At 40.7% G+C, this 26,680-nt stretch overlaps 1 protein-coding gene across 3 annotated transcripts in view; it reads left to right on the top strand.

Annotated features, from left to right (window-relative positions):
• Positions 1-26,680, top strand: part of LOC133474241 (semaphorin-4B-like) — an 89,534-nt gene that overhangs the window by 45,966 nt on the left and 16,888 nt on the right. For all 3 annotated transcript variants that reach the window (XM_061765727.1, XM_061765725.1, XM_061765726.1), the window contains 6 exons: positions 13,943-14,103; positions 14,556-14,618; positions 15,452-15,550; positions 18,919-19,030; positions 19,913-20,029; positions 22,241-22,398. In XM_061765727.1, coding sequence (XP_061621711.1) covers positions 13,943-14,103; positions 14,556-14,618; positions 15,452-15,550; positions 18,919-19,030; positions 19,913-20,029; positions 22,241-22,398 — 710 coding nt within the window. The remainder of the gene's footprint in view (positions 1-13,942; positions 14,104-14,555; positions 14,619-15,451; positions 15,551-18,918; positions 19,031-19,912; positions 20,030-22,240; positions 22,399-26,680) is intronic.

Genomic DNA, 26,680 nt, shown 5'->3' with positions numbered 1-26,680 from the left:
AAGCGGCACAAACCATCTGCAGGAATGTGCAACCCACTTAGATTGTGAATGTTCAAATATATTCACGACCGCAGATGTGTGGTCACAAGTACACAAAGTGACAATGGGAGATCTCTTAGCTGCTATGACAATGCCACTTTTCAGGGGACACATTCAACAAGATCTTGCAGCTTGTCTGTTCAAAATCTCCGTTCCAGTTAGTCCTAAAAAACGTAAATATACAGTGGTACCACCACTTGAATAAAATAATTTAAATAAGAAAATGAAAAATTGCGCAAATAAAGTACTGTAATACCCTCGCATGTGGGCAAGGAGAGCCACAGTTGCCAGTGCACTGTGATGCAAGCTCCTAATGTCACTCACTAGGCCACATGCAACACACTAATACTACAGTAAGTACAGCAATTATACTTTATAGAACCAGTTTATTTGTTTACTTTCTCTTGTTTTATACAATACAATCCTATTGTTCTTTATGAAAAATATTCAAAAATGGTGGTGTTTTTTGGGAGGATGGAACAGATATGGCATTTCAATTCATTTATAGGAAAAATTGAATTGATATACAAGTAAAATCTGCGATTGGCTGGCGACCAGTTCAGGGTGTACCCCGCCTCTCGCCCGAAGATAGCTGGGATAAGCTCCAGCACGCCCGCAACCCTAGTGAGAATAAGCGGTACAGAAAATTGATGGATGGATACAAGTAAATTGAGTTCCAAGCTTGGTCACGGAATGAATTTAACTTGTAAATCAAGGTAATGCTGTAGAACAAAATGTAACTGGTGGACCAACCAGTACACCTCTCGTGTTGTTTTAGCATTAGCATCAGTGCTAGCATTACTATTTACTTGTGTCTTTTGATTGCCACGCACTAAAATGATGAGGCAATTTTATTTCAAGACATTGTTTTGCAACGAAAAAAAAGACTTTTTATGTTAGCAATGGCTTTAAAATAGAACTCATCTTGCTGAATTACTTTATAGAGATATTGTTTTAAAGTCAGAACTTTGGTATGGTGACAACACTAGTGTAATACCACAAACTTGTTTAGTTAGCAAATACGTACATTAGCTTCTTTAGTTTTGACTACTGTAACTTTAAGTCAACTGCATTTTTTTGATGCCACTGTAAATGATTCAATCATCACGTCATTGAGTTGCTGGGCTCCGGTTGCCATGACAACCCCCTTGTATATGCCTCACATTTCTCACTGTCCGTCAACGGTGTTCTTAGCACCAATCAGCACCCCATTTTCTTTGGCATTCTTTCACACAACGTAGCATCCGTTGGCCTCCCGTCTGTGTACACAAGTTTTCGGGCTTCACCTCTGACATCTTGTCGTCGGGCGAGCGTGGGCACGTCTCGTTTTTTTGTGTTGTGACAGAGGGAATTACACGCTGCGTGTCGGAATAAGTCGCTCGCATTGTCATATACTGCCTGCAGTTACTTTCAGTGGTACCACGGCCCTTTTACCTCCCGTAAATCACCCTATTCCTCGTTCCTTTTTTGACTCCTGTGTCTCCTTGTTCCAGTGTGTTTCCCCCCCGTGCCTGATCCACGTAATTCCTGCCGCCAAGCATGCGCCTGTCCTCACCACTGCCTGCCACCTGTTCACACCGCCGCCTGCCAACCCACCTAGGACCACCGCCATTACCTTTCAACAATAAACTATTCATCCTTTCACATCTGCCTCTGACTGCTCTTGGATCCAGCCACTCTCTCTTCGTGTCAGAATACTTCGGCCATTATGGACCCTAGCAACTCCGGAAGTACTGATGAACGCACTCACTCTCCAAGGAGCCCACATAGGAAAACAAGAAAAGACACTCCAAGAACTCACAGAATCCCTACACTCCCTCACACAACAGGTATCCCTCCTTTCTTCAACGATGCTAGCTAACCCTCCACCTGTACGCCTTCAGCGCCTGCAGCATCAGCGTCACCATGCCTCCTGTATAAAGAACCTCATGTTCCGCCGCCCGAGCCCTACTCCGGCGACCTTGGTGCATGTAGTCAGTTTCTACTCAATTGCTCACTCGTTTTCAACCTTCGACCATACAGTTATCCCACCGAACAATCCAAAGTAGCGTATGTCACTAACCTCCTCTGCGGCAAAGCAGCTAAATGGTCCACTTCCTTATGGCTAAACTCCTCCCCGGTACTCCACTCATTCAATTCATTTTCCGATTAACTTTGTAAATTGTTCGATCACCCCGTTCAGGGCAAAGAAGCCATCCGTCGTCTACTCACGCTCACGAAGGGCTCTAATTCTGCAGCGGAATATTCCGTAGAGTTCCGGATATTGGCGGGTGAATGTGGGTGGGATGATGCAATTTTTTTCCAATGGCCTTTCCGAGCAGCTCAAGGATGAGCTAGCAGTCCGGGACGAGCCCTCCTCTCTTGAGGATCTTATCGCCCTTTCCATCCGTCTGGATAACAAACTGTGAGGGCGTACACAAGCGAGGGGGGTTCGCTCGCGCAAAAACCCTCCGACTCCGAGCGCTGCGCCGTCAGCTTCACACCCGCCTCCCACAGTCTTCCGCCTTTCAGTCACTCTACGTAGCCACTGAAGAGCCCATGCAAGTTGCTAAGACACAGTTCGATCCACAGGAGCGTCAGCGTTGTATCGCCCAGCGGCTGTGTATCTACTGCGGTCAAACCGGTCACTTTATTTCCTCATGTCCCCTCCGGCCAAAAGACCAGGCTCAACGCAACCTGAGAGCATTGTGGTTAGCCAAACTGACCGTTCCTGCTTGCATTATAGTTTCGGCTCTTAACACCCCCATCACTGCCCTGATTGATTCCGGTGCCGATGACCATTTCATTCATGAAGCCATAATTCACCAGCTCCAAATTCCTCTCCAACTGCTTCCGTCTCCGAAGAAGGTCAGAGCCCTGGATGGCCGTATCATCTCCGCTGTTACCCACCAAACTGTGCCAGTCACCTTGCTTATTTCAGGAAATCACCGCAAAAACATTTCCCTTTTTGTTATCCCTTCTCCTGATACCCCATTAGTCCTTGAAATTTCCTGGTTTAAAAGACATAACCCCACCATAGACTGGACAGACTTAGCCATCAACGGATGGAGCCCTCACTGCCACTCACAGTGCCTGCTCTCATCTATACCTCTTTCTGGTACACCACCACCCTCTTCCATGCTCGTTGACCTCTCCGGAGTCCCTGGAGAATATCGTGATCTCTCTCCGGTATTTCTCTAACCCCCCCAACCGCCCGTATGACTGTGCTATTAATCTGTTGCCGGGGGCCCGTCTTCCCTCCAGCCATCTCTACAACCTTTCCCGACCTGAGAAGAGGGCTATGGAGGACTATATCCATGACTTTCTGGATTCCGGACTCATTCGACCTTCCTCTTCTCCAGTTGGGGAGTTCTTTTTTGTTGCAAAGAAAGACACCACTCTCCGCCCATGTACTGACTTCCGTTGTCTCAATGATATCACCGTGAAGAATAAATCTCCGCTTCCCCTCATCGACCCCTCGTTTGAACCCCTCTGTGACGCTCAGGTATTCACCAAATTGGATCTACGGAACGCCTACCACCTCATCCATATCAGATGAATGGAAGACTGCCTTCAATACCCCTGTCGGACACTTCGAGTATCTGGTCATGCCATTTGGTTTAACCAAGGCCCCTGCAGTTTTCCAGACATTTATTACTGACGTCCTCCGTGACATGCTCAACCGGTTCGTATTTGTATACCTTGATGACATCCTCATTTTTTACCGCTCCCCCAAAGAACACCGCCTCCATGTACGCCAAGTCATTCAGCGTCTCCTTGAAAACCGGCTGTATGTTAAACCTGAAAAATGTGAATTCCACCTCCCCTTGTACACTTCCTGGGCTACGTCATCTCCAAAGGTCAACTACAACCCGACACTGCCAAGATGCAAGCAGTCGTTAACTGGCCCACTCCCACCACCCGCAAAGAACTACGTTTCCTTGGTTTCTACAATTTCACAAGAATCTCGCTTACCTCGATTCTGCCAAACGCCTTAACCCCCGACAAGCTCGCTGGAGTCTCTTCTTGAGCGGGTTTAATTTCAATCTCTCCTTCCGCCTTGGCTCCAAAAACGGCAAACTCTTTACCCCCCCCCCCCCCCCCACCAGCCCTGATAAACCGGAACCCAGGAATCCTTCCTCGTGCTTCGTTGGTGCTGCCACTTGGCAAGTCGAACTGGTGTTTAACGAGGCCCAAAAAACTCACCCGGATCCCAAGACTGGGCCTCCAAACCGCCTGTTCGTACCAGATTCTGCACGCTCTGACATTCTTCAGTGGGCTGTCCCCGTAGTCAAGGATCATCTCCAGCGGATCCAGGCTGTATGGAATGACGTCTGTGCAGCATTGACCCGGTCTGCCGCACGCAACAAACAGCTCGCGGACCGTCATCGCTCCCTGTCCTCACCACTGCCTGCCACCTGTCCACAACGCCGCCTGCCAACCCACCTAGGACCACCGCCATTACCTTTCATCAATAAACTATTCATCCTTACACATCTGCCTCCGACTGCTCTTGGATCCAGCCACTTTCTATTTGTCTCACGCATACCACAAAGGCGTCAGGATTGTGCAAAGCTTCCAGCTCTGGTAGACCACCACCACTGTATGCGAGCAGATTGACACCTGAGAGACACTAGACAGAGCTGAGCATCACACAAGTCATGTTTGAGAGCTATGCAGTCATCCTTGTGCGTGCTGTTTCTTCCTCCGTTTAAGCCCCATCAAGTGCCCGCATTCCACTTATTTGTCCCGATGCAACACCGTCTATGTTGCTTAATCAACATGCAGTGAGCATTAGGCACTGCCATGGTGTGCTTGTTATCTATGAGGTGCAACTACCGCTCACTGTGATGCGCACACACAACTCGATATGATGAACACAATTCTGCAAAAGCCATGCTAAACAGCACATTTTGACTTGTGTGCATAAATCTCAGGTATATGATATACGACTCGATGTAGTTTGTTGGAAATAGATTTTTTTCACCTTCACGGTGACCTTTTCAAATAACCCATATGTTTTTAGGTAGTTTTGTCACCATATTAGGGTTTATTGACAATGTAATAACATATATGGAAAATCGCCAACAAGGCCTTTAATATGAGGTATGACTCAATGTGGTTTGTTGCAATTAAATTTTCGACCTAAACGGTGACTTTTTCAAGTAACAAAACATGTTTTTAGATAATTTTGTCACCATATTAAGGTTTATTGACAATGTGATAACATATCTGCAAGGTTGCCAACATGGCCTTTAATGTGTTACGACTCAATGTGGTGTGTTGCAAATTGATTTTTGACCTTAATAATGACTTTCCAAGTAACAAAACATGCTTTTTGGTCATTTTATCACCTTGTGAGGGCCTTTCGTATGAGGTACCACTCAGTGTGGTTTGTTGCAGATTAATTATGACCGTGATATGGACTTTTTCAAACACTAAAATTTTTGGGTGATTTTATTAGGGTTTATTGACAATTTTGATATCAGATCGGGAAGTAACTCACTCATTGATTGCTTTTATTTGAGATATGCCTTGATGTTATAAGAGTGTATTGACCAAATAATTCTGGATAGCCCTTGTCACTGGCTTTCATTTGCGCCCCTTCTGGAGGTAAAAATCGATCACCTATTGATTGAATGACCGAATGATAAAAATTCAGATAGATACCGGTATGTTGTGTGTTCTTTGCTGTGAAGACCTGTTCTGTATAGTGCTCTTAAGCCTAATAACCTTTATGGGAAATATGTTGTTCTGTTCTAGTGAGCGTTCTCATCTTTCTAAGAGCAAACATTTCGATACATTGGATGATATTACGTTGTGCAGTTGTACCTCATGAAGGGTCCAAAGTTGCACATCGCCGCCTCATGCTGCTTTAGCCATTGCGAGCCATGTTTACAATCAGGCCTCGTAGGAGCGATTAGCATCTCAACATCTGCTTCACTATATGGTTTGGCGTGTATTTTTTTGATTTACTTTTTTTTATTTTATTTTTTATTTTGCAGATAACATCATCAGTATCGCTTGCATTAAAATGTCTTGTTTGGATGGTAGTTTGTGCAAAGTTGATGGGCTATACAAGATTTTTCCCTGGAGCATCCATATCAGAATTGACCGCTATCAGGCACAAGAATACGGATGCAGATATATGTGTATCGATAGTCAAGCCGATATACTTTACATACTGTATTTACTACAGTCACGACTGGAGTCATGCTATTCTGTTCTTTCTTGAGTTGAAATCTCATTGTCTTGCAGAGCGTTTGCACAGGCTCACCGGGGAGCAGCTGCTCTCTCACATGCTGAGATACATGACTTGCTACTGCCATCCTTTCTTCATGTATGTTTTTTTTCCCCTGAATGAATAGGCTGCTGGAATTGAACTTTACCTGATTTACTGCTAGCTTCCACGATATGTCCAAAAGTCTTGGGACAGTGCACCAGTCCACAAAGCAAGGTCCATAAAAGAAAGCTTGGATGAGTTTCTTTACTATTTTTTTTTCTTTGTCGGGATAAATCTCATTGCTTAATAGAAGCTTCTATAATGTGAGTTTATTTTTTAATGTATTCTATTTATAAATATCTCTCTTTATTTTCATCAATCTCATTTGGTAAGTTTGAATCTGATTTTATATAAGTCCTTACTTGATGCTTCTATTATTTTATTTTTAATGACTTTTTAATTTTAATTTTATTATTTTGAGAAAACCTTTTAATTTTAATTTGATTGTATTTAATTTGAGAAGTTTTAACCGTTGAACATGTTTAATATAAGCTTTGTTTTTTTGTTGTTGTTGGTTGGCATCAATGTCATTTGAGAAGTTTAACATACAACAGCTTCTCTTATGTTACTTTATTTAACTATTTATTTCATTGTCTTTTATTTATTTGATTGTAGGAATGGATTGATTTCATACATTTTAAACTGTTTATATTTTTCAAAGCGCTCAACAGAAGCTGTTTTTATTTTATTTTATTATTTTATTGTATTTTAAGTCTTTATAGGCATCAATGTTGTTTAATATGATCTACACTGTTTTGTCATTTCAAATATATTAATAGTTATATGTTTAATAGAAGCTTCTATTTTATTTTATTTAGCTCGTTTTCATTGTATTTTATCATATTTTAGTTTATTCCATCTTTATTGGCATCAATGTCATCTGAATTTTTTTTAACTGATGGTATAAATTTTGTATATATTTTTTAAAAGTTATGAACAGAATTGTCCCCTTTTCACCGATTCTGTTCATAACTTTTATGGACAGAATTTCTAGGCGCAGCCGAGGCGTAGAGGGGGTCCGGTTTGGTGGCCTCAGTATTGCATCTCTGCTTTTTGCAGATGATGTGGTTCTGTTGGCTTCATCAGACCGTGATCTCCAACTCTCACTAGAACTAGAGCGGTTCGCAGCCGAGTGTGAATCGGCTGGCATGAGAATCAGCACCTCTAAATCTGAGACCATGGTCCTTAGTGGGAAAAAGGGGGAGTGCCCTCTCCAGGTCGGGGATGAGATCCTTCCCCAAGTGGAGGAGTTCAAATATCTTGGGGTCTTGTTCACGAGAGAAGAATGGAACGGGAGATCGACAGGCGGATCGGTGCAGCGTCTGCATTGATGCGGACTTTGTAATCGGTTCATGGTGGTAAAGAAGGAGCTAAACCGAAAGGCGTAGCTCTCGATTTACCGGTCGATCTACGTTCCTACCCTCACCTATGGTCACGAGCTGTGGGTCGTGACCGAAAGAACAAGATCCCGGATACAAGCGGCCGAAATGAGTTTCCTCCGCAGGGTGTGCGGGCTCTCCCTTAGGGATAGGGTGAGAAGCTCGGTCATCCGGGAGGGGCTCAGAGTAGAGCCGTTGCTCCTCCGCATTGAGAGAAGCCAGATGAGGTGGCTCGGGCATTTGTTTAGTATGCCTCCCGGACGCCTCCCTGGTGAGGTGTTCCGGGCACGCCCCACCGGGAGGAGACCCCGGGGACGACCCAGGACACGCTGGAGAGACTACGTCTCTCGGCTTTCCTGTGAACGCTTCGGGATCTCCTCGGAAGAGCTGGCGGAGGTTGGCTGGGGAGACAGAAGTCTGGGCTTCCCTGCTGAGGCTGCTGCCCCCGCGACCCGACCTCGGATAAGCGGAATACAATGGATGAATGGATGGATGGTATATATTTTATATTATATTTAAGTCCTTAATAGAAGCTTCTAGTTTCTTTAATTGGATTTTGTTTGATTCTCACAAATCATCTTCTGTTTGAATGGACAAAAATTCCCACTCCTTCCCAGAAGAGTAAAGGAATGGTCCACACATGTTTTCTCATTCTCACTCTGAGGAGCTGTAATGGCCAAGGCTATGTCCATATAGTGTCCCTTGGCAACCTGTGGCTAATTGAACACATTAGATCTGGCAGTATTGATGATAAGTGTGGCATTGAGCAAAGGTGAAGAGCTGATGCTGGCAGGCAGCTGATGAAACAAGAGGCTGATGGATGAACGTGGCGTCTGTTTGGGAATGTTCTATCTCTCTCCCTCTCTCTCTCTCTCTCTCTCTCTCGCTCTCTTGTTTGTCCAACCACAAATGACCTTTTCAAGTTTTCAAGAGTGCTTGCGCTGATCAACCACAAGACAGGAAATGCCACGCAACTGACATTATTTATTTCTTTTTTAGAAAGACCGCTCAATGTTAGCAGAACTGTCTTAAACGATGTCCATTTCTCAGTGCCGCTACTTTTACGAGTTTGCCCTCCTCTGCTTTTTATGCTCTCTCCCAGTGATGTACGTCAGGGTGTTCATGTGCCACAGGGAAGCTGTTTTTTTAATGGATGGCCAGAACCCAGAAGACCATCAGGCTAGTAAACATTTATAGTACATCTTGCTAAGATTTTATTTGTCAGCATTAATTACATTTGAGAAGTTTTAAACTGAATTATTTTCAAAGGCTTTGATATTTAATTTTATTATAGTTTTTTAAATTATATTCTATTTTTTGGGGTTTTTCTACATTATATTTTATTTCTTCTCATTTGACAGTCCTTAAACTGATGGTAGAAACTTGGCATTGATATCTTTTGAGCTGTTTTAAAGTGATTTGATATTTGTTTTTTCGTTTTCATTTTTTAAAATCTTTTTACTGTACTTTATTAATTTCGGCATTATTTAAATTATTTTATGTATTATTGTCAGCCCCAATCTCTCAAGGTTCTAAACTGATTAAGTATTCCTAAAAATGTGTGGGAGCTTTTTATTTAATTGTTCTTCATTTTATTGTGCTTTCTTGAAACGACCCGATGAAGAAAACAGGAAATCTTTTTTGTTTTTTTGTTTTAAAATATACATTGCGTACCCGCCTATGACTTTAATGGCAGGCTTTCTCTACATTGACTCCAGATGTTGCAGGATTTTCAGCAAAGTGAGAGCTTTTGGTTTGCAAAAGTCCTTCAAATGTGATGTTTTGGACAAGACGAGTCTTGTGCAGCTGGCTGTCTCCCATGTAGGAAGACCTGATTTTCTAGCCAAAGTACTTTGAGGTTGAGTTGAACTGCAAGAAATATTCATGTTTACAAGCTGCTAATCTTATTAGAGCAAGGCAGCAGCATTTTGTCTTTGGAGTCATGTTCAGTTTTCACTGTTTACAATGAGAAGCAATAAGTAAACATTTACCCAGGAAAAGGCTTTACAGAGTATGTAAACAATGTCCCTTTTTTGTTGCTAATCCTATTCTCAAGTGTTGATTTTTCTGCTCTGAAAAAATCTTGTTTTTCTTAATACATTTGAGATAGGGATACGCGTATCGGTGCTGATACTGCACGTCTAAACAGCACCTGTACTGTGCTCCGACGCAAACACATCGATGCCGCTTTACCTGCCTGACAAATAACCTCCGGGCAGGTGAAGTAGGAGCTACAGTATGTCATGTCTATGTGGAGATACTTTAAGGTAAAAACGAATTACTGCACTTTATTAGATGAGGGCAAATTATGCTCCGCAAAATGGATGATGAACTCCGCCCAGGCGGCCAAGGAGGCTGCCGCCCTGTGAGTTCCGGGCGAGCCAACCGCGTTCCCATCACGAAGCCCCTAAGTGTGAAATGTTGAGTAAAGAGAAGTAATCGATGTTGATATAAAGCATCACATACATTTTTTTTCAGTTAGTTTTATAACTTGTTGTATTCTCAAAAAGCAGTCTTGTATTTATTTTGTTATTGACTTGATTTTGGAGTTCACACACAGAAATAACCTGGCTTTTATATTCCTACTTGTTGATGTTATAGCCACAAGTCTCAATGGGTGCATCTCAAGTCCCTAAAATGCAACATTCCTACCTCCTCACTCCTCAAAACACTGAACGTGACCCGAAAGTTGTTGTCACGCCACCATATTAGGGAGCGTCTCAAGTGTCTTAAACTCGCATGGAGGAGCGAGGATCGAGCATCGAGGAGTCTCCCCGGGCTGCTTAAATCGAGGGATGTCTGATGTATCCTCCACGGTCCTATAGCTCCTCGATGGTGACGTTTAAAAATGGGCGTGCACCAGCTGGATCCTGAACAGAGCAGAACTTCAAAATTAAATAGTTAAGCTTCTGTTTTTGTCATTATTGTAGTTTGAATATACATTTGGCTGAGTGTCTCTTGTATTTGGGGCAGTATTTAATGCTAAAATGATTAAATTACAATGGCTCATGGTTACTATACGCCAACCAACCACATATTTCTAAGGATTATGTAGTTGTAATTAGTATTTGTGAAATGCATTTGGGCACATCAAGAAAAAATAAATTACTGTTGGTTCTACAATGTTTAATACATAAGAACGAGTTTGGGATTGACCAATCACGATCGTCTTTGCATCTGCAAAATTGTAAAGAATAACCGTGTTGATTCAATTTGTCTTAAATGTAATCCCGCTTAATAGATAAAACATCAAGTGGACATTTATGATGATAGTAATAATTTAGCCACGCAGACGGTTTATTTGTGAAACATATCAATGACATGACGTCATCTTTTAATAGACATCTCCATGAAATGACGTCATCGAGGAACAATTGTTTCATTTCTTCCAAACATTCCTACCTCCTCCTGCATCGCTCCTCTGTCAATATCCTGGCTCCTCATTGGAATTTCTGGTGGGAGGAGCTAGCATGAGGAGGAGGAGGAGGTAGGACCTAGGAAGTTCCAAATATAGAAATGAGATGCACCCAATGTTTTTCCTCATCTCGTATCTATTGTATGTACTCCTTCTACAAAGTGCCCCCTAGTTTTCCGACGGAGACACCATATATGTGAAATGCATTGTGTTAAAGGCTACATTTAAGTGAAATGTGTGGCAAGACTGTTAGAAAAACATGCAGTTTGATGTTGAAATTGAAGTAATGAATGGCCCATCGTTACGCTATAAAAAGTTCAATTTGAATGAGACTTATGCCATCCATGTTCAAGAAAAGTTTGTGTTTTTGAACAAAACTTGATTAAAATAAAATACATTTTCATCACAATTGCAAGACCTAATGGCACTCTATTGGTTCTCGGAATCGGCGAGTGCTTAAATGTAAATACTGTAGTACTTGTAATTGTACTTCCATCCATCCATTTTCTGTACCGCTTATCCTCACTAGGTTTGCGGGCGTGCTGGAGCCTATACCAGCTATCTTCCGGCAAGAGGCGGGGTAGACCCTGAACTGGTCGCCAGCCAATCGCAGGGCACACAAACAAACAAACAACCATTCGCACTCACATTCACACCTACGGGCATTTAAGAGTCTTGGTCTGAAAAAAGTAGTATTGGTGCACCGCTGATTTGATATCTGTTTAATACTGAGTAGTGATTCACTTGTGGAAAGAATCTAATAGCTCTTGGCTTCAGATTCAAGATGCTTGATGTAGTTTGCGTCAATCGTTATATTCGTCCATGTTCCTTGGCACCTCTAGTGCTTTCAATGTTTACAGACCTTCAAACTTTCTGGGATTATTTGTCAGATCCACAATTTGCTTGAATTACTGTAGTCAAATGAGTACCTCATCACCTCTGTACCTGCCGCATTATGTGATCCTTTATGTTTTCAGGTATTAATTTTCTTTCAGTGCAAGAACCTGAGTGGATCTTGAATGATGTCAAATGTTTAAAATATATTTGGGTTGAAGCTTTTATTAGTACATGTTCCTTGTTGCTCCTCATCCACTCACTATTTTCATGATCTTTAAATTTTAAGGAATTCTGTCACTGTCAAAGTATAAATCCTTTTGATTGTAGGTAATTCAAGGTCCTTGCCATAGATGTTAGAGTGCGTTGGGTCAACGAGGTGATAGACATGTTGCTTCTCGCCTCCATACCGCTCACAATTTTCAGTCAATCTTGGTCAAACTGTCAGGTATTGTCTTTGTTGGCATAGGAACCCCATTGAGTTGGAATGGCATCAGATCCAAGATGCTACATGTTCATTTTCACCTCTTAACCTGTGACAGTTGTTGATTTATTTATTTATTTTTACTAATTATTAACATTCCGGGACAAGTTTCTCTTTCCCAATGCAAGAAACCTAATGAAAAATAATGTATGGTATCTCATCCAAAATGATGATGGTAGCTGGCATCCATAGTACTTAGTAAATAGTTTTTTCTTTTTTCCCAGCCAACTATGTGATGGAGTGCATCAGCACGCTTAACACGTAGGAAGCTGTGAGCAAAGTGCATGTTAATACCACTGCTCCAAGTCTGGATTCCACATTGCTGGCTGATAAATTCTGCATTGGCTGCCATTAGTTGGATTCAAGTGGTTAGAAACACATTTTGGCGAACTTTTTTTTGCCGAAGGAATTTGAGTGTGAGCCACATTGGGCCGTCTGACTGTGCAAGTGCAACTGTACTCGTTGCAAAGCAGCAAACGCGTTTGTTGCAACTTGTCAGGATTGTAACCTTTAAAGGAGGCATATTCTGCATTGCTTTTGCATTTAAAACAGCTCCAATGTGTGTTGATATCATGTCTGACATGCTTTTGTCAAAATACCACCGAGATAAATAATTATAAAAGCACTCTTTTTCTTGTCTTGCTGAATCGTCTCGTTTTTAGGGGTTGTCTCATGCAAGTTAGCCAAACCTTATTTCACCCCATATATTGCTCAGCCAATGGCAAGTCCAACTTTTGTTACGATGACAACCAGGGGCAGAGCCTGAGCTTTGATACTGCAGAGGCTTCGCTGGCTGCTGCTTATTATCTTGCCGTCAAGTGTATGCATAATAGCGGCCTGTATCTCACACGTGCCTAAGAGTGGAATGCATCTCGCCTGCAAGTGTGCGCGTTCTATTCGTCCTCTTTTGTATTGCATGGCATCCTGCCTTTCGTCTTTTCATCAAGAACCAGAGCCAAGAGAAAAAAGTGAGCATTCATAAGGACAATAATAGTTGGAGGCATCACATCATACACTACACCATGTGTATGTGGCGCATGGCCACATCACCAAACACAAATACCCACCAAGGCCACATTGACAACTTCACTGAGCAATCAAGTATGTGCCGCTTATCAGAAGCTAACGCTATCCTGTGCATCCAACAAAAATCAATGCAACTCTGCTGACCTTTTGGCTTTGACACGATAGTGGGGGGGGTGACTGGATCTTCACCCAGCCTAGCTGATCACATCATGGGCAGAGAAACTCAGTGTGGGGAGCAGTTATTATGTAAATTATGGAAGTTCAATACAGTTTACCCACAGAGACATTTTCTGACATACATCATTTAGGATTTAGATGGTTGTTTAATTTTACACTTGATGGTCAGACAGGCTCTCGAGAGACCCAAACATTTGTAAACAACCCATTAAAAAGTCAATTTTTCCACCTTTCAAGTCCCCCCTTTAAGTGGCCACCTGTGTACTTTTCACACTACCAGACTGTGTCTTTATAATGACAACGCGTTTTGTATGTGTGTCTCGCAGATGCAAAGGAGAGATCGGCTAAAAGGTTCTCTGCCGAGGGCGTCTTCAATTACACATCGCTGCTGCTCAGCCAGGAGGACGACATGCTGTACGTGGGGGCCCGGGAAGCGCTGTTTGCCCTCAGCCTCTCCGACATCAGCAGGACTAAGCTGCAGAAGAATGTGAGCGTGTCACTGTGCCAGACACGTCCGCACAAGCACAGTGTTGCGCTGGGAGTCGAATTTAGTTTTTTTCCCTCAAAGGAAATCATGAAAATAGAATTAAACTGTCACCAAACTGTCATCTTCTTATTGTTGTTGCCTTAAGGTCCATTGTAATGAGCAGCCAGTATTGTATAAATATAGATATTTTATATATAATATTACAAATAAATATATCTATATTATAATTCTAATCTTTTTTTTCATATACATATACACTGCTATTTATTTATGTATTTTTAAAATTATACTCTATACTAATAGTAGCAGATTTCTCAACATCAGACGGGTGTTGCATTTTAACTGAGATGTTATTCTTTTGGACGGCAATATGCAAAAGTTCATTGTACACTTTCTTAAAGCACATCTCCCTGTTTTATTGATGATTTATTCTGACTGTTTTTGGCCTTCAGCTAACTTGGGCTACTCCGCTTGGAAAGAGAGAAGAGTGCAGCTTCAAAGGGAAGAACCTCGAGGTGAGATACACCGCTACGCGTAGAGAAAGTGGTAAAAACATCAACAACAACAAAATTTCGACAGCATTATTTTTCTTGTATATTGTGTCACTTTCATAAATTAACACTTAAATGTAATGTCAATGGTGCATACCACATTGAGCTGTACTACTTGAGCAATAGGTAGGCTTGGTAGTGTAGCTGCTCACATAGCTGACTGTTGTGCAAATTAGCAATCAATACTGCTGTAACCCTGAACAGAATAAGCAATATTGAGAATGGACAACAGGTAGTGTAATGATTCACATAGCTGAATACTGTGCAATCAGTCCAGCATGTAGACCACCTGTTTTACAGTCCACCATTCACCTTAAGTCAGCTGGGATATCCTTCGGTCTCCCCTTAACGCGTTGCCACAACTTAGAGCAGGTTGCCGCAGGCTTACATACAACACTTTGAGTACAGCTTTTTGGTGTCACCTTCAACTATCATGTTTTGACACTCTCTTCCACATTCATCAGGTGTGCATGGGGAATTTCTCCTTCTTTTTCCTTGTGTGCTCGTTCACTTGTTGTCATACCAGCTGTTGTACTATCCTCCGGTGACAAGGCCCGCTAAGGTGCGAGCCGCACTGCACACGTCTGCTGTGTAGTCCCGACTCCACTCAGCAGGCGACAGCTTTTCCCCCCATTGAACGCTTTAGTTTTTATCCCTGCTTGGTCCTTTTTTTGTGAGTTTTATTTGATCATTTCAGGTATTTTTATTTTTTTTGTGCAGAACAGGAGCGAGTTTTGGGAGGAGAAAAATACCACCTTTCATGTTCTTTTTACTTTTTTTCACCCCCTCTCAACTAGACCGATTGCTTCAATTATATCAAGATTCTGCTGCGTCTCAACAGCACTCACCTGTACGTGTGCGGCACCTACGCCTTCAGCCCCATCTGCAGCTACATCGTAAGTCTTCAAGCATGTGTTTCTCAACCAACTGTTGAATTACGGTGGAAAACTCCAAAATGGAACACAATCCATTAAGATGCTGCTTCACTTCCAAGTTGTTCTCTATTCAAAGCAAATTTTTACATAGGATATAATGTAAAGTGAATTAATTTGTTATAAAATGAAACCAATGTTGCCATAAAACTGTACAAACTATACAGGCAATGTTTTGGGTAACATTATAACAATACGTTAGTTTAATAACTTAATCACAGCACAGTAAAAACTCTTCAGAACTAAAATAAATTAAAACTACTCACCCTTTGAAGACACCCGACAGATGGGTACAGTAAGTACAGCACAATACAAATGTGTTTTTTAATGGTAGCTGTTATTTATTTTAGCATCTACACAGTAAAAATGGATTTGAGTGTCTGAAATTATTTATTGTATTGTTCATATTGGACTGAAGAGCTAAAACCAGGAGTGAGCAAAGTAACCCTGTCCGTGCTTTAATCTGGCTCACCCAGCATTTACCTTACCAAGAGACCTTTAATACCAGTATTGGTTGCATTAATAAATGGGTTTCCCTAAAAAAAAAAAAAGCATACAAATATTATTCAACATGAATTTAACATTTTTGTTATTAAATAATTGGTTAATTATTCATAATAAATTCTAAATACTCAAATAAACAAATTTTAAGCTGTTATCATAAAAATGAACTATTTTAAATACACATTTGATTTATTATTTTTTTTAATTTTTAATTTTTTTACGTCGTCTGGCACATCTATCCCTTTTAAAAATCGAATGTGACCTTGAGTATAAAAGTTTGCCCACCCCTGGGCTAGAGCCTTTCCAATGTCGCAATGAGTTCCATTTCCTGTTCTTTGGTTATCGTCACAACTTTTTTCCATCATTGGTACTGTACTGTGGTAACATCAAACACGAAACAACAAAAAGCCTTCTCAAAGAATAACTCCACTGAGATAAAATCCAAGGAGATTTCATGTGATGACGTTTAGTTTGCCTTTTGAGGCATATTTTCCAGAAAATCTGAGAAGTTCCACTCTACAGTATTATCTCTTTTGGTTTTTGAAGCTTGTTTTTTTTTCTCCCATCCGTTGCCATCAGAGTGTGTCAGGACCCTGCTGAGGCAATTTATCCAGACAAATCAACAGAGGGGTACTGGGTGTGTGTGTGTGTGTGTGCACGTGTGTCTGTGTGTGTGTGTGTGGTTTCAAGCAGTAGACATGTTTATCTAGCAGAGGAGCACGTCAGGAGTGGATGGTAGCCTAACAGCGGGGTGACATTAGCGTCAGCTCTGTAAACTTTGCCCACTTTTGACGTCAAAAAGTGAAACCATAACACAGGATGTCTCAGACTGAGGACAGGGTGAATGCTCTTTATATTGACACAGCGCAGGACGGTCTGTCACATGCATAACATTTTATGTTTATTTTTATAGCTCTTCTTTAAACAGACAGACATGCTTTGGAAAGACTGGGTGTTGAACTCTGGCGGCTGGATTTAGGCTATTTGATTTGATCTTGTGCTCTCAGTTAGCATAATTGGTATCGGCGTCATGGCAGCGTGAAGAGAAAAAATGTGGGTGAATTCGGACAGCTTTAGATCGGAATCAGGCCTCTTCCAAATATGGATATAAAGCCGATACGTATCGGATATCTTGCCGTAGATCAGATATACCCCGTCAATGCAAGCTTGAGGTCAACGAAATCCAACGATCTGTGACATATACACACCCATGTAAACACAAATAAACACGTTAAAAAACAACTACAGCAAACACATAGACCATTAAATATGATGTAAATATGCTACATTAGATGTGTGACCATCAGTAAATAAGCACAAGTCATTGCTGATGGCGGCCAATGGAGTACAGTGAACCCCTGCCACGAATTGCGAAAATTTGAAAATAATGAATGCCCCTGCGAAAAGGGTTTTTTAACTGTGTATAGATGCCACAAGGTGGTGACAAAGCACAGCACTATGCATCTAGCATGTACACAATCATGAACACGTGTTACATGTATTTAACTACTGTATTCAGGAATTAAATTATTCAACACAAACAAACCATATTTACATGATGCTCATCAGTAGTATTAGATAGCATACTAACTAAAATAACATGCTACCACAAACAGATGTGACTTCACACATTGGCTAACAAATAACAAACAGTATTAAGTCATTAAAACTCACCTTTTGGCATCTACACAAAATAATACATGTTATGGAATACAGTCATTTTTTTTAATGGGAAAGTATATGGGCTATTAGAAGTACAAATATACTTTTACTTTCAATCTTGAGGGTGCGCAAGGTGCATTCAAGGACCTTCAACATAAATGGACATGTCAAATGTGTATGAAAAACACCATTGATGAATTAAACCTAACAACAACACCAAAGTTCCACAAGACTGTGCCAAAGTAATATTTTTATTGCTTTGGTTTGAGCATAAAAACAGCAAATAATGGAGGATAGGTTTCCGAAAAAAAGATAATGTGCGAATATGAGCATTTGCGAATGAAGGTTCAAAGTAACGAAGTTTATTTCAATCAATGGGGTAAGGTTCAGCCCACAGCTCACTAAATGCTATGTAACCTGTAATATTTGTATTATGTTTGTATTATTGTTTGCTCTCATGTTGTCGCTGGAGTTATGTGCAATTTGGGCATCTTTTCATTCGGGTTGTCACATGTGTTTCATCAATGTAAAATGGGATATACGGATGTCATTTGAAATGTACATGAAGAAAAAAAACACACCGATATCAGCTTTAAGTAGGAGAAAGTTGGATATTTACATTTCGGTGCAAACCTGTATTAAAGTAATTTATTTTCACTTTAATATAAATAGGGAGGATGCCAGAGGACTTGCTGAAAACCCACACAAGCCCTGAGCGGGATTCAACCCAGGACCTCTCAACTATGAGGCAGATGTGCTAACCGCTACGCTCCTTAGAGTCCAACACCTTAGAAATATTTGTAAATATATTCAAACAAGTCGTGCGGACAGGATAGTTTTGGGTTGATGGAAACCTGTGGTGCTACTGAGTTTTCATTCATTCTTGTTAATTGAATTATTAATGCCTTTGTGTTTTGTTGAAATCAAAAAAAGCTGTAAGAAAAAACTGATGTTTAATCACCGCTTGCTTATTAAAGCGGAGTATTAAGGCACGTGTGCCAGACTGTAGACCGCTTTGCTCACAATTCAAACCATATGTGTGGTAAATTACAACCTGTTTACTCACCGTCCACGCTGCCAGTAAGTCAGCGCTCTCTTGTGTATTTTAGCGCTCGATGCTGCTGAGGTCATGTTATTAGGATATCACAGTGCCTGTCTGTCTGCAGAACACGTCCACTTTCACGCTGGCGAGGGACGACGCCGGTGAGGTGGCGATGGAGGATGGACGCAGCCGCTGCCCTTTCAATCCCGAGTACAAATCCACCGCCATCATTGTTGGTGCGTACAGCAAAAACTACACAAAACACAAAGGCCTTTTTAAAAAAAATTTTTTTAGAAAGAAGCTATTTCAACTTTGATTTACTAATGAGCTGTGGCGGACCGTGAATTTGGTACGTAGGCCTAAATTGACTATCCACCTTTTAGTACCAACAATATTGGTACTAAATATATCAATATATACAAAAAAAATGCAATATAACAGCAGGCTACAGTACATCACCTGGTGCAGTTCAGAATCAATATTTTTCTGATGACATGACAAAGACATAAAACATTTAATAAATGAAATACATCACACTCATCAGAGATTCTGATTGTTAAATATATTCATGTGTGCAAATCACTATAGATCAATTAGAGGTAAGGAAAAATGCTGTCGTCATCAAAGGGCCTGTGCTATGGCCGTGTGAGGACAAATTTGAAATCCATTTTGGTAAAGAAACAGTCCCATTGCTAATATCGTCTAAGTTACGTCATGCAGCACTACTGATTCTCAAGGCCCTTGGCGGATTGGATTGACATGGCAACACAGAGCCTAAAATCTGATTGGACATATCTAACATCCACATGCACTGGAAGCAGTAGAATTTTGGTTGTAAATGTAGGTCAATGCTTCTGGTAGTGTTTAGACCAGCACCAGAAGGCTTTTGCTTACCCTGACTGACCACCATTGCGAAGGAGTCATCATGCTAACCATGAGTCTTCAGTTTGTTTTACAGTAAATAATGCACTGGTTATTAGTACTTGGCTGATCCACTGTTCAGACTTTCTTTTCATGCTTAACACGAGCGTATAATTTTCTGTCTAATGTATTATTATTATGTATTATGAATATTAGTTAACTAATCCATTTTAAACATTTTTTTCTTCCTTTTTCAGATGGTGAGTTGTACACGGGCACGGTCAGCAACTTCCAAGGGAACGAGCCTGTCATTTATAAGAGTTTGGGCCAAGGAATGGCACTAAAGACGGAAAACTCTTTGAAATGGCTGCAAGGTAAAAACTCGATTAACCCTCACATCACACTGTATACATGCATTTTTTTCTACAGTATATGATATACTTAATCAAATACAATGAGTTTGTTTTATGGAAGCTAGTGATTAACCCCAGTGTTGTACCTGAACGAGTGCAATGAACAAAAGTTGATGAACTAGTTCATATTTTGGGCGAACGTGAACTGAACTTAGTTCATTTCTGCTTGATGAATATTATTGATAACACGCTCATTCTGCCGTCAAAGAACGGTTTTCATTGTCATTCAAGAGTGCCAGGTTTTGCTAGAGACTTCCAGGACAAAACCCGTCTGGACATACTAAATACAAGCCTTCATATGTCGGGGACGAACGCTGTACTTGGCAACCGCCGCTCATGTTTACATTCGGCAGGCACGAAGCAACAGCCGGTGTGCGCAAGGTGCGTTCAGGGACACTGCGTAAATGAGAGTGAATGTGTTCTTTTTGGTTGTTTTGTAATGCAGTACATCATTGTAAAAATGATTACAAGGAAAATTATTAATTGTATCAGAATGCTTTAGTTAAAATACTGTGCGAGCACACTGTCATAATATGGAAAAGACCCACGCGTAACATCGGCGACAAGAGCTGATCCGCTAGTACATCTTGTATTAATTAGGAAACGTGCCTACAATTATCTAATTAATTTACGGATGTTAATGTTAAACGTCATAAGCGACAGAGCGATGTTGGGGATTATGTGACAACACAGAATAAACTAACTTCAAAATCAGAAATTGACAATAAAAACAAAAAAATACTGTACTTAACATTTTCCTGGAGGATGCATTTGGGATTAGCCTTTGAAGTTGTTAATAGTGAAAAGTAAAGTGAAACAAACAATGATTTTAGTCAATTGTTTTCCAGAATGAGAGTACTTAAAGAGGAGGATCCTATTCATGTGGCACAGCTTGGAGCAGGCATCAGGTGCAGGGGGAGATGGGTTGGGCTCAAATTGGAAGCCAGAACAAAAAAAAACAAAGAAATGAAGCAAATTTAATTTAATCTTAAATTTGTACATCAACACGTACTTGTAAATAAATGTTTTTCTACGTGAAGAACATTTGTTTATTTTGCCATAGTGTACTCTTCAGAGTCTTCCAGATTGCTTAATTTATGTTAAAATCAAAACAATTCTCTGCCCATTAGCTCCACCCCCCTACAATGTTTTTTTTTTTGTCACCTTTTTGATGCCTTTGGTGTTTGCATGTCTGGAATATACATGAATCTCCATGTACAGGTTACAGCTCCTCAGTAAGTTGCAAATATGAGTGAGTATTGTTATATCATCTGTCTCCATCTATTGCGCCACCGTTTGTGTTAAAATTTCTGTTTCTTTCAGGGTTATAACACGGCAACACCGATGCTTGGTTAGCCCATCTATGGCATTTTGCATTGTGTGTTAGCCTTAAGCTTTAGTTAGGCGAAGTTATGTGGTTTGGTTAAACACGCAGCGTATAATTCTCTTTGTTTTGTCTTTACTTTTACAATAAACTTCAACAGCAGGTGGTAAAAAAAACTGCTTCAAGCCTCTCTTTTGAAGAATTGCTCACTATCTGACAAACTGCTGCTTGTTGTGAAGTGAGTTGAGTTCAGCATTTGTAGCTCAAATTTTTACTCGCAAGTCAAAGCAAAAGACCGTCTGAAAGACAACTCGTATCTTGAAAATCTCATAGGTCAGATTACTTGTATCTCAAGGCACCACTGTATTTTGGTAAAATCACCAACTTTTGATTCAATACCAATTATTAATTGAAAAAAATGGACTGAACTGAACTTGGATGAAACAAGACTTGTATTATCCTTAATGTATCTGTCTGAGTAGGTAAGGTCTCAGAAGTACTGCTCATTAGCAGGTCCCACTTGTTAATGTATGCAGAGAGGACAAGCTCCTCTTTAGATGGCTGGCTTTCTATCAGTCAGCACACATGCTCTTTGTAAGCACTCTGCCAAAGAGCGCCACGCACTGTGCACAATTAAGGCCTCTTTTCTATTTGGATCTGTATGTAATTCATGCTGATGAGACATCGGAGTACAATTACAGCCAGGGTTAAAGCTTCATCTACTCTCCAAGATCGGACTTTTTATGTATTTGACAACAAACGCGATGTAAAGGCTACTGTAGTTCTTATGCAAAAGGCCAAACAGATTAATCATTTTTTTTTGTTTGTTTTACTCTATTTTTCCACAGATCCATTCTTTGTGGGCTCGGCTTACATCGAGGAGAGTCAGCCAATAGGGAACCCTGTGGGTGACGATGACAAAATTTACTTCTTCTTCAGCGAGGCGGGGAAGGAATTTGACTTCTTCGACAACACCATTGTGTCGAGGATCGCTCGCGTGTGCAAGGTAACACGACAGACACCTGGTCCGCTTTACGCACACACACGCGCACACACACACGAACAAACACGCGCGCGCGCACACACACACACACACACACACAGATGCCAGGCCTACAGCTGCCTTTGTCTTTCATGTAGGTACCACCATTTGCCACTCAGGGTGAGGTAGGATGGTCCCATGTTGGAACACGCAGGACATGTGATGGAAATAGTGCATCACAAGTTTTTTTTGTCTGATTGTACAAACTTGTTTTTAACACATTTCGTTTCCCTCCGTGGGAATCATCCACACCTTCTTTTTTCCGCTCTCCAATGTCATCAAGCAATTTCAACCTACATGTTAAGAAAATTATTATGTACTCTAAATAATCTATCTTTGTTCATCTATCCATGCCAGCAACGTATAGTGACCAGAAGAAGAATTAAATCTATTATCTTCTATTAGATGGCAGAAGGTACTGTACATATTTGCAGAGGTGGGTTCTAACGAGCTATAGTTACTCTTTACATTTACTCAAGTAACTTTTAGGGATAAATTGTGTTTGTCAGAGTAGTTTAATGCAACATACTTTTTACCTTTACTTGAGTATTTTTGTTAATAATAAACGCTTCTTTTACTCTGTTCCATTGCGCTGCAATCCACTTGTTACTTCTATTTTATCTACCGGTATTTATTATTACTTGCGCAATCTATTTTGTTTCGTCAGAGAGACTTGTGTCACATGACTGTTTCACCAATCCAACTCGTGACGTTTGAGTGCATTTGACCTATCAAACGGAGCCAAACAGTCACATGACCGTGCACAGTCTCAGCGCGGTCACACACGTAACCAACGTTTTCAAAGTGACTTACTTACGTAGAACATGGCAGCCTACAAGAACTCCACTTGGAACTTGATAAACATAGAAGCGGTTGTCTCGGACTGCGTTTGCGAAATGTAATGCTCTGTGGACTAAAACCAGCAGGTCAACCACAGCATGTGAATGCAAACTGCAGCTTGGCCAACATACTTAGACCCGTTTGCGCTCTCTATTCCACGCTGTCAAAAGCGATTTAAGCATCCAAAAGGAGCAAGCCCAAAAATCAATCCACAGTGTATGCAAAGCAATGAAGATAAAGATGTAAGTTGGCAGAACTCACTTTGGGTTTTTTTTTTAAATTATTATTAATGAAACAGATGTCAGCATTGGTGATTAATGCGAGTGAATCCACCTGTCAAAGTTCAACATAATCAAATAATATATAATTATTTATCTCTGTCTGGTGAGCTGATTGTGCTGGTTCACATTTGTAAACAAAACGTTATTCAAGGCCATTTATTGTGGCTGTATTTGTCTTAGTTTGTTATTTCATAACAAAAAATATATGGCTGTTATGAACTGATATTGTTGGGCAATATTTGAATTTGTGTATTCCTGTTTTATGTTTGACTCTTTGACATTCATGCACATGCGAGTTACTCACCAGTTACTCAATACTTGAGTATTTTTATTGTTTTTACTTAATACTTGTTTTCGCTTTCTCAAGTAATTATTTGGAGGACTACTCTTTTAAAGTAACGCTACTCTTACTCGAGTACAACTCACCTTAGCATAATTGACATTCTTACAGTATCTACCTTTTTGGTGACATTTTTCTAATGTATAATTTGTGCCTGGCTCAATAAAGGTTGGGAATCACTATATTCTTGTTGGTGTTGATAAGGGTTTGGCCACAATACAAATTCAATCATCATCATCATCATTCGACTGGCTCCTGGAGGTGCGCCTTGCCGAGCTTTTTGGGTTCTATATATGGATATGACTCTGTGAAAGGAGCCCCAAACTGTGTGCGTTTCTCTCTAATGAACTTTTATTGCACTGGAGGCAGCATATTGACTGGCTGTTTCATGCAGGTGCTTGCTTTTATTCTCCAAATGGATGCTTCAACACATCAATGCACTGCATAGTAATGCTGTTTTAGTATTTCATGCATGTGTTGCTGTTCGTTACCATCCTAAGCTTATTAAGCATTATGGGCCGGTTGACAGTAACTGTTCATTGTCTCAAAGAGATGCTACAATACAATAAATATCATACATACCATAAACAGTATTTTGCCACAGAAATAAAACATTAATTTTCGGACTTTTTTACCATGTTACTGAAAATCACAAATAGTTTTTCCTTCTATAATGGAGAATAGGTTTCCACAAAAAATCCACAAATGCCAAACCACAAATTTGCGGGAGTCCACTGTACATCACTACAACAACAGCAATTCCTCAACAACAGATTGGAATTTGTTTTCAACCAATCATAACATCCCGACCAGTAGCGCTGCTTTAATGATTGACATCCAATGACAACAGCTTGCAATAAGTTGTTGTTTAATTGACTTCTGTTGGTATTTTACATTGTGTCTCTATCAAGCTTTTAAAACTACATACTGTCACTGTCAGGTGGAAACCTGGTTTGTCCAAATATGGTCAATTTCTTATTTTCTTGACAAAGACTAATGGTCAGTCCCGTGGTCTGTTATTACTTACAAATGAGTAATCAATCTTAAGTGTTGAAAGTAGCTTTAGAGCAAATCTATTAACTCTCTCTGAAACACATCAACTGTCTGAGAAGTGTCGTATAACTCCACTGCTTCTTGACTTCAGGGTAGCCTCACGGCATTAATGTCGCCTCAAGATTGAAAGTCCATATGTTGTGAAAAAGAAAAAGAAAACTAGTGAAAATCTAGGAAGTCCGTCAGCCACGAAGGTAACTTTGCATACAGATTAATTTCCGTCTATGATAGGATTTCAGTACATGATAGCAATATACCAACTTTAATGATGCGGCGTTTGGTAACTTAAGCAAGAGGGCATTTTTTGGATTTCCTGAAAAGTAGTATTTTGGGAGATGCGAGGATCCCGCCTGACAGCAATGATATACTTTAATGGATACACGCCTTCCCTTTTCCATGTTCTGCACCAGGCTTGTGTTTACTTAATCTTGGCAGGCTCCCCTCCAGCTCAGTGTGTGTTGTCAGATAAAGCGGACCATCTTTGCACATCTTTGAAGGTTTCCCGCCGTGTTCCTACTACTGTTTTGCTCTGCCTCCCCAAGTCATTCCGCTCGAGAGTTGTTGTTTTTCTTTTCCGACGTGACCGCTCCCCTTTCTCCCACTCAGTCTTTCCTGTGTTTATTCAGGTGTGCACACTGGATGTGTTGATGTGGAAATGGTGGTGAATTACTCATTAAAGCGTGGCACTGCTATTCTTTACCAGAGGTGGGAGAAGAGGGCGATGTAGCACAATACATCAGGATCAGATATCAATACCCTGGACCGGTCACCGGCCAATCGCAGGGGACACATTGACAAAAAAAAAAATTCACACTCACATTCACACCTATGGACAATTCTGAGCCATCTATGAACTTAACTTGCTTGTTTTTGGAATGTGGGCAGGAGGAAGTGTGAGTACCCATAGAAAACCCACACAAGCACAGGGTGAACATGGGAACTGTGCTTAGATTAGAACTCAAAACCTCTTAACTGTGAGGCAGACGTGCAAACCACTTCCGTACTGTGCTGTCTTTTAATGTGAAGTAATTATCGTTACTGTCAACACTATCAATCTAAAATGACCAGTGCAAACATGGTTTATGACATTTTTAACATCTGACCGCTATGTTATTTTTCTTTTGGCAATGAGTCAAAACCCAGTCGGGAATAGATTTTTGTTTTTGTTTTTTTTAAATAAACCAAGTGCCAACACCCTTGGATAATGAGCATTATGTTATGCGCTGTTGATTAACAATAAAGGTCTAATTTTCCGAGTCTGACTAATGCGCTCAAGACAATCGGGTGGCTAAACAAATTTGTGCAAATGTCAATGTAAGCAATGACGTTACTGCTTTGAGCACATCATGAGCTTTGTGGAAGTGTGTCATTTTGTTTTGCAATCTATTGTTAATAGCTGAGGGGGAAAAAAAATGAAACTTGCAACTTACTGCCTAACCTACTCTTAGTTCGTGTTGCTTTTTTATAAAATATTTAGGAGTTAATAAGTTTTTTTCCCCCCATTAATTGGAGAAAATCTGCTTTTCGTTGGAGTGGGAAAAAAAATATTTCTCTATTCCCCTAATTCAATTATCTATGATTAATGTGCAAGAAGACTGTACAGTCTGTCTTTACTTCATCCAATACGTACTGACATCAATGCTCTCTTACTTAGTGTGACATTTTGTACATCTACTCTTGCTGACTGCTAGAAAAGCCATAGAGGTTGACGTCCTTGGAAATGTATTGGTCC

The sequence above is a fragment of the Phyllopteryx taeniolatus genome, chromosome 2, assembly GCF_024500385.1.
Source record: "Phyllopteryx taeniolatus isolate TA_2022b chromosome 2, UOR_Ptae_1.2, whole genome shotgun sequence".
In the NCBI taxonomy this organism is placed as follows: Eukaryota; Metazoa; Chordata; class Actinopteri; order Syngnathiformes; family Syngnathidae; genus Phyllopteryx; species Phyllopteryx taeniolatus.
This window is presented reverse-complemented; position numbering and strand designations above follow the sequence as displayed.